A 15,990-nucleotide genomic window follows, 5' to 3' on the forward strand; every position below is an offset into this window, starting at 1 on the left:
ACTTCGGTAAAACGTATTCTTCTTTGTGCCTCCCAGCCGCACAAGAATGCCACACTTGTGGTGTGGATCGCAGTGAGGATCATTGAAGAATTACTACCCCAAGAATTAGCAGTTTTGGTTTCGTTCCCGAGGTGCTAGGGGAACTTTTGTGCGGTGTCGTCAATTGACGATACCAGGGCCGAAAGGGTTAACATGTCGGCAGGTGGGCCTGCCTTCGTCATAGTAACTCACCTGGGTGTCCTTACCGTGACGAAGGCTTGCCCAGTTCCAGATACGGTTGTGAAATTGTGTTTTGCACATGTATCGTCTATTTCTTGAAAAACATTCTCAAAGAATTATATACAGGGTGTTTTAGTTAACTAGCACCAAGTATTAAAAAACAAACATAGCGCTACGCGTCTCGAATTGGCGCAGTATAGTTCTGAGCCATATAGAGAACGTCAGAATATTTTTTTTCCAATCCGCCAAGCTCAGTAATTAACAAATATTGGTTAATGAGCTTCTTTAATAGTAACTCTAGAGAAAAATCCTAAATACAAAAGTTGTAGTGCTGGTTCAGAATCATCGGAGTTTTTAATCTGTGCTAGGATAACTCCAGTCATTAATTTTTCCAGGTTTCCTTTAAAGCACACGAATTTTTAAAAATACCACCTGATTGCCGCTTAATGCACGGCGCTTTTAGTGCCCTCAAATGTAAGTTGAACGAATTACTAAAAGCTGGTCCGAGCACAGACGTCGAAACAGGCTATCGGTGACTGTGGCATGGAGATTAGGCGACAAAAGGGGCGTACCGTTTTAATAAAAAAAATTCTTTACCGAAAAAACAGGAACCATGGGCAAATGCCCTACGATACCGTAGGCAGCATTTCATGCAGCCGTGGGCAATTTTTTTCTTTTCTTTTCACACCAATGAATAAACGCGATGGAGGGTGACCGTGTGATGAAGGACGGAGATAAAAAGGTTTACTCGCACGAGGTGGCCGCTTTATCGTCGATTTTTCTTTTTTTTTAGACTGTACGTTCCTACCATCACTTAACGTCCATTGCAGTCACCGATAGCGTGTCCAATCGACCTAATAATTCGTTCAACTTACATTTGAGGGCACTAAAAGAGCCACGCGTTAGGCAGCAGTCACATGGTATTTTTTTTTTAATTAGCGCGCTTTAAGGAAAGGCCGGAAGAAAATTAATCACGGGAGTTATCTTGGCATCGATTAAAAATTCCATGCTTCTGAGCAAGCGTTACAACTTTTGAATTGAATATTTTTCGGTAGAGTTACTATTTAAAAAGTTCATTAGGCAATCTTTTTTAAATACCGAGCTTGGTGGACTGGCAAAAATATCCTGACAGCTCTCAATGGCTCGGAACAATACTGTACAAATTTGAGAAGCGTAGCTCCTATGTTTGTTTTAACAGCGAAGCCGTTTAGCAATTCGTTCCTTGTCCGGCGAACCAAAAAATTATCATAATCATAAACGGGTATGTGCCACAGAAATCGGGTAAATCCCACAACTCACCACTGATCCAATAAAAATGAAGAAGGCAACCGTTAGCTCAACAAATGGCTGCAAAGCGACGACGGCCCTGAAGCGATGGAAGGCCTACGCCAACGACGACATGCCCGTAGATCTATGAGAGGTGCGAATCCTCGGTTTCAGAGCGAGGTTCTGTCTGTGCACTTTCGACATCCGTGTCGTGTCTGTGACTGTCTGTGGTTTAACACGAACCTCTCTGCGCTGAGAATCAACGTAGAAACAACCTAGCATCACCTAGCTAAAGCCTAGCAACGACCTAGAAGCAACCTACAAGCAACCTGCATAACCTAGCTAACGCCTAGAAACAACGTAGAAGCAGATTAGTCTTCAGAATCGTTTAGTTTCTCTCTTTCAAGCCTCGCGCGGCTTAGTGCAAGCTTCGGCAGTGTTCTTTATTACTTGGTGCTAGTTATCTGAAACACCCTGTATATGTGTGTGCGTGTCTGTCTAACGGCGGGAGTGACAAGGGTCTGTCCCGATGAATAGTTCTAGCGAAATTATTCACGGAGGCCTAGCAAGCTCTCAGTTGACCAGGCATACATTAAGTGTATGGACATACATTGCATGTACAGTGGTGAGCAACATGATAGGGAACACCAAACTGAACATACCGTTATGTGCGTGACGTTTTGAAAAGCAAGAGATACCTTGCCGCTTGAGAATTTAGTGTTATGAACGCTTTTGTGCTTGCCAACTGTGCTTAGCCGCTATGGCCTTCAAGCGGTATTTTCCGTGTTCCCTCTCATATTACTCACGACTGTACGTATATACATCAAATACACGTACCTAAAAATGAACTCCACACAAGCCTCATAGTATTTCACTTCCTTTACAACACTCGATGTAATATTTCAAGGTAATTTTTCTTGAACATTAGTATTCGACTTGATTAAGAAACTTCCTTACTCAAACACTCCTTCGGCTTCATTTAAAAAAAGAGGAACGTCGGTCCGCGAAGCACACGTAGTGCATACTGTTCCCAGCATACTGTAGTAGCCACTACTAATTCTTTCGTTAATGAGGTTTAGTAATTAGTCCTAATTATGTTTGTTACTCGGCGAGTACTAACCTGATCAGTAAAATGCCAATGAGGCCTATGTAGGCATGCTCTAATGACATCTAACTGGGTTGTTTTAAGCAACGTACTAATTGCGTGCTCACTTTAACCGGCTGATAAAGAAAGCATGCGAAGTGTGTGTGTGTGTGTGTGTGTGTGTGTGTGTGTGTGTGTGTGTGTGTGTGTGTGTGTGTGTGTGTGTGTGTGTGTATAAATATATATATATATATATACGAGAACTAACAGAAAATAATGCCAAGGCAAGCATAGCGAAAGTTATTTGTAGCAATTAGAATATAAACGTGAACAAAGTTCGCTCCATGCCGGTGGCAAATTGTCTTTTCGTCGACCTTACTATCTTCACATTTATATCCTAATTTCTACAACCAACATCCTCTATACTTTCCTTGCAGTGGAGTAGCCAGGAATTTTGTTCGGGGGGGGGGGGGGGGGCTCACGTTGCAGCGCGACCTCCTCACATGAATTTTTAGAACGACCAAGTATATGAATAACATTTATTTATTTATTTATTTATTTATTTATTTATTTATTTATTTATTTATTATATCCTCAAAGGTCCCGTATCGGACTTTACATGAGGGGTGGGTGTCATAAAATGGCGGTATCGATGAAGGTGTATGTTAGGATGTGGTTGAGTCTGCTTCCTGGATGGCATTTTTGAAGCGCGCAAAATCGCGGATGACTGCTGCTTCGTTCGGAAGGTCATTCCAGTCTCGGGCGGTGCGCAAAAAGAAGGGCTGCTGAAATGAGATGGTGTGGGCACGTGGCGGAATCACAGCATTTGGATGACTTGTGCGATGACCTTGATGGACCGGCTGGATGAGGTGGTTGTCACGTGGGGTTGAATAAAAGAATCCGTGAAAAAGGCAGAGACGTGCAATACGACGACGAAGAGCGAGGGTAGAAAGATTTAACTGGGATTTGAGGGCGGAGACGCTCGAGTAGCGGGAATAATCTGAAACAATGAATCTGGTTGCTCGGTTCTGTACTGACTGAAGTATTTCGATATGATTAGTTTGGTGGGGGTCAAAAACAGCAGATGCATACTCAAGTTTTGGTCTGACAATGGTTTTATAAGCGAGTAGTTTAACGGAAGGTGGTGTCATGGAAATGTCACGGCGTATGTAGCCGAGAGCGCGGTTAGCGGAGTGAATTATGTGATTTATATGGTCGCCCCAAGATAGGTCACTCGAAAGATGGACACCCAGTTATTTAATCTAGTCAGTAGCAGCTATATCACAGTTGTTGATTGTGTAAGTAGCCGGCGTGTGGTTTCGGGGACGATGGAAAGAAATTAGTAATGTTGTTTTCGCATTAAGGGACATCAACCAGGTGGTACACCACTGCTGAATGCGTGAGAGGTAATGCTGTAGAGGGGAGACATCGGTGGGGTTATTTATAGGGCGGTAGAGGGCACAATCATCAGCAAAAAGACGGATGTTAGATTTAACGGAAAGCGGAATATCGTTAATGTATATTATATAGGAATATAAGAGACCCTAGGACGGTACCCTGGGGCACGCCGGACAAGACATGGGAGAGGTCGGAGGAGTGATCATTAACATGCACGAATTGTTTACGGTTTGTTAGGAATGCTTTAATCCAGTTAAAAACATGCCGATGAAGGTTTAGACGCAAGGTTTTTAGAAGGAGACGGGAGTGGGGTACCTTATCGAAGGCTTTTTCAAAATCTAAGAACAGTGTGTCAATTGGGATGTTTACGGTCCATATGAAGCTGAATGTCGTGCAGAAATAATGTTAGTTGGGTCTCGCATGAGTGAGCTTTACGAAAGCCATGTTGGTTTGGGTGAAAGAAGTTTACGGATGATAAAAATGTAGCAACATGAGAAAAGATAACGTGTTCCATGATCTTTCAACAAACACTAGTGAGCGAGATTGGTCGGTAATTACCTGCAAATGAGCGGTCACCTTTCTTGAAGACCGGAATGACCTTCCCAACTCTCCAGTGTAATGGGACTTCACCTGTGTCGAGTGACTGCTGAAAAATGATTCACAATATGGAACTGCATACATGTTTAGTATTTTTCAGAATTTTGGCGCTTATGCCATCTATGCGGCATGACGAAGAGTTCTTTAATTAGTTAATAACTTTTACGATTCCCTCTGAATTGAATTCAATCTTTGGCATTGGCGGAAAAGCAAAATGCGGAAAATCAGGAAGTTCGTTGTTCGGTTCGTTAGTAAAGACGGAACAAAATGCAGAGTTGATGGATGGAACGTCGCAATCGGCAACGGGGGATCCGGAAGTGTCACAAAGAGAGACTGTGGTTTTGTCGTCCGGTTTCATAATTTTCCAAAAAAGGCGTGGGTGTGTACATGTATTACCATGTTACATACATTGTTACTGGTATTACCATTAACATGTATTACCAGTGACAATTTGTATTAGATACTGCAAATCACTTCTTGAATGCTGCCCTCTGTTAAGAACTAGTAAGAAATGTGTTTTTTTCGTAAAAATATTATGTTGGCATGCCCGCAAAATCTTTCCTAGAATAACTGTCATCAATCTTTTAAATATTTTTTGTGTGTGTGTGTGTAACAGGTAGGGCAAATATTGTCACGTGGTCGTGACGTCGACGAAGACAGCAGTCGGCGTTTGCAGGATGAAACTGTTTATTTGGCCGAACTTGTGGCCGGAAAATCAGAACTAGAACTACAGCAATACACGCTGTACAATGATAGCGGCGAACAGGGCGTCGTCCGTCGATCAACTGACAAGCGGTCAAGCGCGTCGGCTTTTATACAGGTGTTATGGAACTTTCCAGCAATATCGCTGGTGGCGGCGTTATCTCTCGACAACGCTGGAACATTCGCGTGCGGCGCGCAATCTTAACAAAACGATCTACCAGAATAGTGAAGCTTCTCGAACACTGCTTCGGGGCCAGCGTCGAGCGTTGATAACCGTCCTTGCTGGTCAAACTCGAACACATCAAAATAAAAGCAGAAGCGGGCGTGGCATTGCCCCCCTCTGAAAAAGCATCGTCCCGATGCTTGCAACAGATCATGGAAAGGAAAAAACAAGTGCATACACAAATAAATTACAATGACAAAGGAAAAAGTAGAGTCTCCAGGGTCGCTAACACGCAAAAAACGGCTTAAGGCGCACGACATGGACGACTTCAGGTCGTGCGCGGCGTCGCTGGGAGTTCGTAATGCCGTCCGGGACAACCTCGTAGTCAAGAGTGCCGTGACGTCGAAGCACCTTGTATGGCCCGAAGTATCGCCGAAGAAGTTTTTCACTGAGCCCACGTTGCGTCGGGCTGCAGCAGCATAGCTCATTGCTTGCAGCTGCTGCGGTGCCGGTTGAGGAACACCCAGTGATTGTTGGATTTCCTCGCGAACAACGTCCGCAATCGACGTCACTTCGGGCTGTGTAAAAGGTGCGAGCTTTCGCAGCTCCTCTCGCACGATGGCTCGTATCGTTTCGCGCAAGTCGTCGGAGCCGAGGGCGTGAACTGCTGCGCTGTCTTGGAATGCGCGGCGATTGTACTGCCGAGTGCGCATCTCGAGCGTCTTCTCGATTGTTGTTGCCTCCGCGAGGAATTCTTGGATGGTCTTGGGTGGGTTTCTGATTAGTCCCGCGAACAGCTCCTGCTTGATTCCTCGCATGAGGAAGCGAACTTTCTTCTCCTCGGGCACCTCAGGGTCTGCGTGGCGGAACAGTCTCGTCATTTCTTCTGTGAAGAGTGCCACGTTTTCGTTTGGCAGCTGCACGCGGGTTTCGAGCAGAGCCTCGGCCCTCTCCTTCCGGACAACGCTGGTGAATGTTGCCAGGAACCTGCTGCGAAAAACGTCCCATGTTGTCAGGGTTCGCTCTTGGTTCTCGAACCATGTTCTAGCTGCGTCCTCCAAGGCGAAGAAGACATGCTGTAGCTTGTCTTCACTGGTCCAGGAATTGAAAAGGGCGACTCGGTCGTAGGCTTCCAGCCAGCTTTCCGGGTCTTCGAACGACGATCCGCGGAAGGTGGGCGGCTCCTTGGGCTGGCGAAAAAGGATTGGCGCAGGCTGCACGTGGTCGGTCATCGTCGCTGTGGTCGATGTTGAGATCTGCGGCTGCCTGGGTTTTTCGGGAAGGAGCCCGTGCTCTGGCTGCAGTCCCTTCTGCCTGCGGCTTGTTCGACGATCCGGGATTTCCTTGCCGTCGTCCTCGTCGCGGCTTGGGCTTGGGTCAGCGCTCCGCGGTGGCGTCCGGATCATGAAGCAGCACCTCCACCAGATGTCACGTGGTCGTGACGTCGACGAAGACAGCAGTCGGCGTTTGCAGGATGAAACTGTTTATTTGGCCGAACTTGTGGCCGGAAAATCAGAACTAGAACTACAGCAATACACGCTGTACAATGATAGCGGCGAACAGGGCGTCGTCCGTCGATCAACTGACAAGCGGTCAAGCGCGTCGGCTTTTATACAAGTGCTATGGAACTTTCCAGCAATATCGCTGGTGGCGGCGTTATCTCTCGACAACGCTGGAACATTCGCGTGCGGCGCGCAATCTTAGCAAAACGATCTACCAGAATCGTGAAGCTTCTCGAACACTGCTTCGGGGCCAGCGTCGAGCGTTGATAACCGTCCTTGCTGGTCAAACTCGAACACATCAAAATAAAAGCAGAAGCGGGCGTGGCAATATCACGTAAACATCGGAACTGCATCAGTTTTGAACTGAAGAAGCGCCTGATAACAAAAAGAAATGATGTCCACAAAATAACCAGGACGAGATCAAATATTTTAATGTACATTGTTTACGCAAAATGTTCATCTTTTTGCACAAATGGTGCGGCTAGGGAAAAGCAAGAATGGGAAAGTACACCTCGAATACTGGCAAAACATGTCACCGGAAACAGTGCGCAGTATGCTTACGCAAAAGTTCACAAATGTACACTTAAATATGCAATCAATAAACGGAACTAAGCAATGATCACTATACATAATGCCCAACTGTTATGTCCTTGGGCCAAGCTGCTGTCTCGGACGCACCATGTGGACAGAACTATAAAGGAAGAGCGCAGAAATAACGAAACAAACTATTTCAAAACTGTTTTAAAAGTGCGAACCACTATTGTGCACTCAATATAAAAGGAAGGTTGCCGCTTCTAGTTCAAAAAGCAATGAAGAACAAATACGACAAATGAAAGTAACAAACAATGCTGCTAGTATGGTTTCCCAATAGTTGAATTTGTTTGGTAACGCCGCGTATGCTGACCTCTCAGTGAACAAGGCGAAGCTGTCGATTGGCTGGTAATGTCCACCTGACGCCCGTATTCTTATGTTTATATTAGGTCACAGTGTTAACTGCTAAAAGGTACAAAATCCTCACGGCTTTAAAAGGTGATGAACAATAATATTGCGTGAGAATTACGGGCTCATTGACCTGAACTCTGGAAGAGCAGTGTCTTTTCCTTTCGGTTTGCGCTGATTTTTGTCCTGCTCGGTATCAAAGGACAACGTTGACCCGGCGAGGAAGCTTAGCGAAACGGTCACTGACTTCCGACACGCTGATGTCGACATTTCTGTAGGCGTACAGAAGTGCCTGGCCAACCATGCGTTCCTCAGACATCGTGGAGCGTAAGTAGTTCTTAAGTAACCTCATGCTTGAAAACGTTCTCTCTGCGCTGGCAGTGGTGACTAGAATCAGGAGTAGCTTGTACACATTCGCGTAGAACCTGCTGTCACAATGAGAGAGGGCATCGGTTCCAGTACCGGGGCGCTGGTTTGCTGCTTCGTTCGCCCACTTTGTCCACCATAGTCGCAGTTCTCCAAAACCAGCCCTCGTTCCGACGTCATGCGCAAAAACGGTCAGGAGTTTTGCTGCTCCTTTCTGCTCCCGATCATCTTGCATTGATGGTATTGCGGAGGGTACAATTAATGAAAAGTCCTTTAGAAGTGCCATGTGCTTTTAGAACCGTTGGTTTAACTGGTCCATGAGCGGAATGAACAGGGTTCTGCGAAAATATTCTTCCGCGCTTTCGAATGCATTGCTCCCAAGGTTTTGCTTCCGGACACCGGCTCGACAGCTGGTGATCTCCACATTCAGTTTTTCTGCCAATGCCTGCACTTGTGCAAATATTTTTGAGGAAGAAGCATCCGTGTTCTTGCGGTCACTTTCAATTGTCTGCTGTACCACTTCTATGTCTTTAATGGCAGCGCTCATGTCGATACTCCTCGTCTGCAGCTTCTTTGACAGTGGCAAAGTCAGTGCTAACACGTGCTCCGTCACATGCAGGCTTACAGGGAACGCTGGTGAAAAGAGTGCCAACATTAGACTGTTTGCCTGCACTGGACTTTCGCCATTTCCGCTAAACTTAATCTGCTCTAGTGCTGCGATCAACAGCTCAAAGAGGCTCACAAATGAAAGCACTGCATCGTGCTTCTCGGTCCAGCGCGTTTCGCATAGTCCCAAAAGGCGCTGCCTTGTAGACTCAGGACAGCTCAAACGTATCATTTCTCGCAAAACGTGTGAGCGGCTAGAAGATTTACGGAAAAAGACTGACGTCGCCTTCAGAGTCACAGAACAGTTTCGAATGTCTGTGATGGAGCAAGCCGCACACACAACTAGATTAAGGTAGTGACACGCGCAGTGAGTACATAGAGTGCGGCTGGATATTTCTCACGAACAGCAGCTTGAACACCATTCGTTTTGTCGGCCATCAAACTTGCACCATCGTAGCCTTGACCACGGAGATGCTGCATGTTAATTCCCATTTCTATAAGGCGCCTTATGATGGTGTCGGCGAGGGCCCGGCCATTTGGTCGTGAATTGGCCCAAAGCCTAAGAACACATCTTCGATTCCGTTCGCATCCTTATTAAGGTACCTTGCACAAACAGTAAGCTGCTCGATACCAGCAACATCCGTCGTTTCATTAGCAAGTACAGAGAACCAGCCTGCAGCGTTTACTTCTGCGACTAGGCTTTCCTTGATGATTGCAGCAGACATTTCTATAATGTGGTTTTGTACATCTGGACTAAAATATGAGGGCTTACTTGGGCAACTTTCCAAATGCTTAAATCTGTGTCGCCACAATCCGCGCGCATGCAAAGCAGCTCTCTGAAGTTGCCTGTATTTGTAGAGGAGGCTGTGCTTTAATCCATGGGACCACTGTCTCTATGTCCACAGAGAGCCACACCTTGCCGCCCGCAAAAGAGAACTGTCAACTATAGGCTGTAACTTCCTTCGGGTCTCTCTTATTTTAATTAGCCTGCCATGGTCCGGTTGATCAACAACACTGGGCACACATCCTGAGAAGGTTTGAAGAAAACTATCGGCTACCAGATGAGCGTCAGTGTGATATTTAGTGGACAGGGCATCAAAAGACCTCGTTGCCGCGTCCAGCACAGGAGGCATCACAGAGCATTTCATCGTAAGAGGCACACAGGATGCTGTACTATACCTCGCACTTAACTGCCCTTAGACCCCTCGTAGCCGAGGTCACGAACGGATGCGAAGAACAAGTCTGGTCCAACTGCTGGGGCTCGCTGATCGCGGTGGTGATGACCATCAAAATCTGTCATGAACCCCTTCCACACATGCGCCCTGGTGCGTGCGTTCGTTCTCCATCATAACGGACAAATGCAAGCATAACAGATTTAACAACTCCTACCGTGGCTGTAACGTAAGTGCAGTGCGCCTGCGCGTGCCACTTGGCTGCGTATATATCTAGGAAAACTTTCTTGAATGAAGCTTCGTTGCGAGTAACGGCGGTCCTGCGCATCTGTGTTCCTTCTTTGTCTTGTTCGGATTCACGCTATTCAGTATTGCAGAATATAATCAGCACATATCAGCTTGCCGCGTCTGGTGTTGATAACATTCATGTTGCTGTTGGTATCGTTACGCAATAGTAAACAACTGTTTATATAATACATATGTGATATGTACGTCTTCAACATATGAGTGTGCGTAAACCACTTACACATTTCTCTAGCGTCATTCCGTAACGTTTCGGTCAATGTGAACAACTACGCCACAGTCACCAGCCTGCGCATGCTTCGCATAACATCGATTCCCATGGTACGTGGGATCCGCCGAATTTTTAAGCCAAGATGCAGCACAGTGCGACACTCACGGGCTTGCAGGCCGTATAGGAAACTCCGCAAGACCGAGCAAGTACGCTTGTCTACGGCGCGACGACTCACGCACGAGGGCCGAAGTCGAACGCACGAAGGAGAAGCCGCCTGCTCAGCAGCGCGTCAACCTCTCGTCACGCGGACAAGCCTGCGCCCGACAGAAGCGAGCTCAAGGGGGAAGGGGGTTGTCACTGGCGGCCAATGAGAACAGGCGTTGCGCAGTGACGTAAGCTAGCTTGGTGGCGTGAGCATGTGAGCATGGCGAGGCATGCCCGGACGCGTGCCCGCGCGCCGGGAAGCTGACGCATGGCTTGCACCAGACAAAGAGGCCTGGCGCTGCCGCCGCGGTCGCCATACCGCCGATTAACGGCGGTTCCCGGTGCTCGAGCCGCGCGGGGCCAACACGCGCGCTAGCTGGGGAACGAGGCGCCAAAGGGAAGGGCGCGCTCGATTCCCACACTGTGTAGAGCCCGATATCAAACTTGCTTCTGCTAACATTTTGAGGGTCAGAAAAAGATAAATAATTAAATAAATGATAATCAGGCTAAAGCCCAATAAATTCCACCACCCGGGTGACGCCGCTGGTTGGTGGTGTATGAGAGCACGAAAAATTTCGGGGGGGGGGGGGGGGCTGAAGCCCCATAAGCCCCCCCCCCCTGGCTACGCCCCTGTTTCCTTGGCATTATTGCCTGTGAATTCTCATTAATAATGTGTCTAACAAAAAAATGAGCCCTGAAAAGTCATTTTCCTTTGTATATATATATATATATATATATATATATATATGAAGGAAAGAAGTGTTAATTTCTAAGGGCTCGCTTTCTTTGTTATACACAATATTAATGAGCACTAACAGACAATAATGCCAAGGAAAGTATAGGGGATGTTTTTAGTAGTAAATGTAAGGTAAATGTGAAGAAAGAAAAGTGGACGAAAAGATAGCTTGCCGCGGGCAGGGACCGAACCTGCGAACTTCGAATAACGCGTCCGATGCTCTACCAACTGAGCTACCGCGGCGGCCATCCCTCCGTCCACTTTAAGGGGTATTCAGACGGGGGAGGAATGCTCGGGGAAGACAGGGGGATTGCGTATCACGTGACCGCGACGTCACGGATTAGCGAGTGGGCGTGACACCCCCGCGCCTCCTCGGAGGAGACGGGGACGTTTTCCCCGAAAGGACAAACGATCCCCCTGCGGTGGGGGATGTGGCGGAATTTCGGGCTCTTGTTTGGCCACATTGTTGCACTTGCTCCTGCAGAGAGTGGCAGTAGGTGTCCAGTCTGCAGCTGGATGGTCGTCTGCAGCTCGTCGTCAGCAGCTCGTCAAACGGGTGGTGCAAGCCACCAGAGCAGTCTAGTAACATTGGTCTCCCCCTCCGCTTGCCTCGTCCGTGTGAGTGGGGGGCATTTGTGGAGACTTCTCCTCGCGAGCTGACGTCACTAGGCTCCGCCTTTACCCCCCGAGCGTTTCTCCCCCGTCTGAATACCCCTTTAGAGGGTATATATATGTACATTTAAACGTGGGAGCGTCAGTCAGCGCCGCCAGTAGCCATGACGGCGAGTGTGGAACACTCTTTTTTGCCTGTTGGCGTCACGTAGCACGTCAACTTAATACGAGCTGGCAGCTGACCAATAGTCCCTCGCATACCACCTGAAAGCATCAAGTCTGCCAGAACGAGACCCTTGCTATGAATGAAGGAAAGAAGTGTTAATTTCTAAGGGCTCGCTTTCTTTGTTATACACAATATTAATGAGCACTAACAGACAATAATGCCAAGGAAAGTATAGGGGATGTTTTTAGTAGTAAATGTAAGGTAAATGTGAAGAAAGAAAAGTGGACGAAAAGATAGCTTGCCGCGGGCAGGGACCGAAGCTGCGACCTTCGAATAACGCGTCCGATGCTCTACCAACTGAGCTACCGCGGCGGCCATCCCTCCGTCCACTTTAGAGGGTATATATATGTGCATTTAAACGTGGGAGCGTCAGTCAGCGCCGCCAGTAGCCATGACGGCGAGTGTGGAACATTCTATATATATATATATATATATATATATATATATATATTCTGTTTGAGACGGGAGTACTAGACGACTTCTTTCTACAGCAATGACAGGCTGTTTGCGGATCCAGCGCACTCCTCGTGTGGCTAAGCTCCTCCTGAAAGAAAGGAATTTTGAGGGCTCGTTTCTTTGTTTGATACAACATTAATGAAAACCGAGAGATAATGAATCCAAGGAAGGTATAAGAGACGTTAATTGTACTGGTTCAAATGTATTGTACTAATTGTGATACAGATTTGAAGAATGTAAAGTGGACGAAAAAACAACTTGCCGCCGGCAAGGACCGGACCTCCAACCTTCGGATAGCGTGCCCGATGCTCTACGAGTTGAGCTGCGGCGGTGGTCTCCTTTCGTCCACGTTATCGAGTATTTATGTGCATGCAAAGCTGGCAGTGTTAGTCAGCGCAGCTCGTAGACCTGACGGCGAGTGAGCAACACTCTTTCGTTGGCACATCGCGTCACGTAGCACGTGATCTTTTAAAGAGCGGATAGCTGACCTATTAAGCCCTCGTATACTACCTTAAAGGGCCCCTAAACCCCCTCCGACATTTTCCCAAACATTTCAAGTAAACAAGCGCATCGTGTGCAGAATGCCGTCGCGATCAACGATGCCACACGCCGCAGCGCTACAGGTCGCGGGCGTGCCACAATTTCGAAAAAGCAATAGCTTCTCCTTTCCGGTCCCCGCGATTCCCGCCACTGACATGTGTGACATCACCAGTGAAACTCGATGACGTTATCACTTTCGATGCTTGCGGTTGGCCGAACGACAACCGACGACTTCCGGTTACTCTGCAAACAGCTGTTCGCGCGCACCTTGCTGTTCTTGGTCGTGTTGCCGCTTGCGAATCGACATCTGCGGCCCGTAACGCAACCGCCAAGTCGCTAGCGTAATTACACATCCACGCCTTGCGGTTTGATGAGCTCCGTGAACTCATCTCGAGCCGAGGTGGTCCGGCACGGCGTGTCCCCGTACGGGTCCCATCACGTTGGCGATCCTTTGAAGGCGTGCGCGCAACACAGGGTCCATACCGGCACGATTCGTAGGGGCACGGGCCGGCACGGCAGCAACAGCCGTTAGTCAACGAACAGTGCACCCAGATACCACACAGAGTTGACGGCGAGCTGGAGCGTCGGAGTCGCCGGAGTCGCGGCAACCGGAAGTAGACGCTGTCTCGAACAGCGCGTCAGCGGTGACGTATGCCACGCGAGATGAGGAGGGGCACTCAGCTGACTCAGCGAGGAGGGCAAAGTGGTTTTGGATGAGGGTAGCGTAGAAAAGAGGGAAAGGAGTGATCGTGGCGTTCCGATCATCAAACGCGTGTAACTCCAGTATTACGGCACCGTTTCGAAAAAATTCTCACGGCTACGTGTTCGTTGTAAACTCGAGCACAACTTCTTCACCTGAACTAAATTTCGACCGCTGGATGGTTTAGGGGCCCTTTAAGGCATCAAGTCTGCCGGAACGAGACCCTCGCTATGAATGAATGAAAGAATGGAATTTTGTGGGCTAGTTTATTTGTTTGACACGAGCTTAATGAAAACCGAGAGATAATGAACTTACACTCTCTGCTTTGCATGCACATGAATACCCGATAAAGTGGACGAGAGGACGACCGCCGCCGTAGCTAAATTGGTAGAGCAACGGGCGCGCTATTCCAAGGTTGCAGGCTCTGTTTCTGCCGGCGGCAAGTTGTCTTTTCGTCCGCTTTATTTTCTTCACATCTGTATCATAACAACCGCAATACATTTGAAACAGTAGAATTAATGTCCCCTATACCTTCTTTGGCTTAATTATCTGTTCGCTTTCATTAAAGTTCTGTCTATGACGCACATGTTCATGTTTGCTTGTGTACGTGCTTGAGTGCACCTGCAGGGCACGCAAACACGGCTATGTGTTGACGGAAACCACGGAAATACTCGTGCGCCATATAATGAGGCGTTACTAACTGCTACCAAACGTAGTTTCCGTTGCGTTTCTCTTAGTATTGGCATATTATCATCTCATCATTTCAGTTGGGACAAGAGATTGAGACACAGTACATAATTGTGGACCTCGAAGGCTTCTCTGTTCGTCAGCTCTACTCTTGGCAAGGTGAGTGCTCTAAAAAGCCCAAACATAGCGACACCAAAGTTGGGGACTTGCTGGACGAGTCGCCTTAATTTATTGCTCAGTGGGATACAAGCAAACGGGAAGAAAACCGGGAAAATGCATGATGAAGAAATGAACGGTGCTGGAGTAGCAAATTGTGCTGACTTTGCGGTTTCCGCGACCTCCAAGCGCAAATGGAGCGTTCCGGACAGCAGCGCACTTGACTGTAATCGCGCTTACTGAGCACGACATTCTTTATATTCCTGTTGAGGCTGAAACTCTTGCCACGAACAAAGATCACGTGATCGCACAATTTTGCCGACTAAGTTTCAGTAAGGAAGAAAGCTGGGAGCGTTTGAATTCGCGCGTACATTGAATCCTCGCTCAAAATTACGGAGAACACTTACGTAGAAAGCACGAAGAATGAACGTCGTTAGGTATTTCAGTTGTTGCACGGCACTCGTACAATGAAAAAAAAAACTGAATAAGAGCATACAATCGAACTGTTTACAGTGTAACGGATGATTGCCGCCTGCGCCAGTGGGAATGGTATCGGCAAGCTTCGGCAACCAATCATTCACAAGCCTACACGACTGCACCTTGCATTCTTTGCGACCAGTAGTCATAACTTTTAAACAACAGACATGTCACACCTACTTGCTCGCTTGCCTGATATCGCAATGAACCCTTTGCTTGCCGTGATAACAGCCACGACACGGCCTCCCCAGTTGGCGAGTCAACTATTCTTCGCCACGACATGTCGCGTTAGCTCGGGTTGAATGCCATTTATCGGCAATATATATATATATATATATATATATATATATATATATATATATATATATATATATATATATATATATATGTATATATATATATATATATATATATATATATATATATATATACACACACACACACACACACACACACACACACACACACTGTGAGCAGCACCTCAACTTACCTGCTCAATTTATCCATAATCTTTACATAGTCTCCTCTGCAATCGCCCAAAGCAGAGAAAAACTAGCGCTTGTCCAACTTTAGATTGACCGCAATAATGTACAGTCGGCCAAATCTTTAACTATTGTGCGCGAGCGCCGACTTCTTTGTGCGTCAGCGCCGTACGACGGAGCCAAGTT

The 15,990-nt window shown here is 47.3% G+C and overlaps 2 protein-coding genes across 3 annotated transcripts in view; one reads left to right on the forward strand and one right to left on the reverse strand.

Annotated features, from left to right (window-relative positions):
* The window catches only part of LOC119390824 (nascent polypeptide-associated complex subunit alpha, muscle-specific form), a 671,315-nt gene that overhangs the window by 277,156 nt on the left and 378,169 nt on the right, over positions 1 to 15,990 (reverse strand). The window lies entirely within an intron of this gene.
* Positions 1 to 15,990, forward strand: part of LOC119390816 (SEC14-like protein 2) — an 80,169-nt gene that overhangs the window by 30,927 nt on the left and 33,252 nt on the right. Inside the window, exon 5 of the mRNA XM_037658522.2 lies at positions 14,770 to 14,848. Coding sequence (XP_037514450.1) covers positions 14,770 to 14,848 — 79 coding nt within the window. The remainder of the gene's footprint in view (positions 1 to 14,769; positions 14,849 to 15,990) is intronic.

The sequence above is a fragment of the Rhipicephalus sanguineus genome, chromosome 1 (assembly GCF_013339695.2).
Source record: "Rhipicephalus sanguineus isolate Rsan-2018 chromosome 1, BIME_Rsan_1.4, whole genome shotgun sequence".
Classification (NCBI taxonomy): domain Eukaryota; kingdom Metazoa; phylum Arthropoda; class Arachnida; order Ixodida; family Ixodidae; genus Rhipicephalus; species Rhipicephalus sanguineus.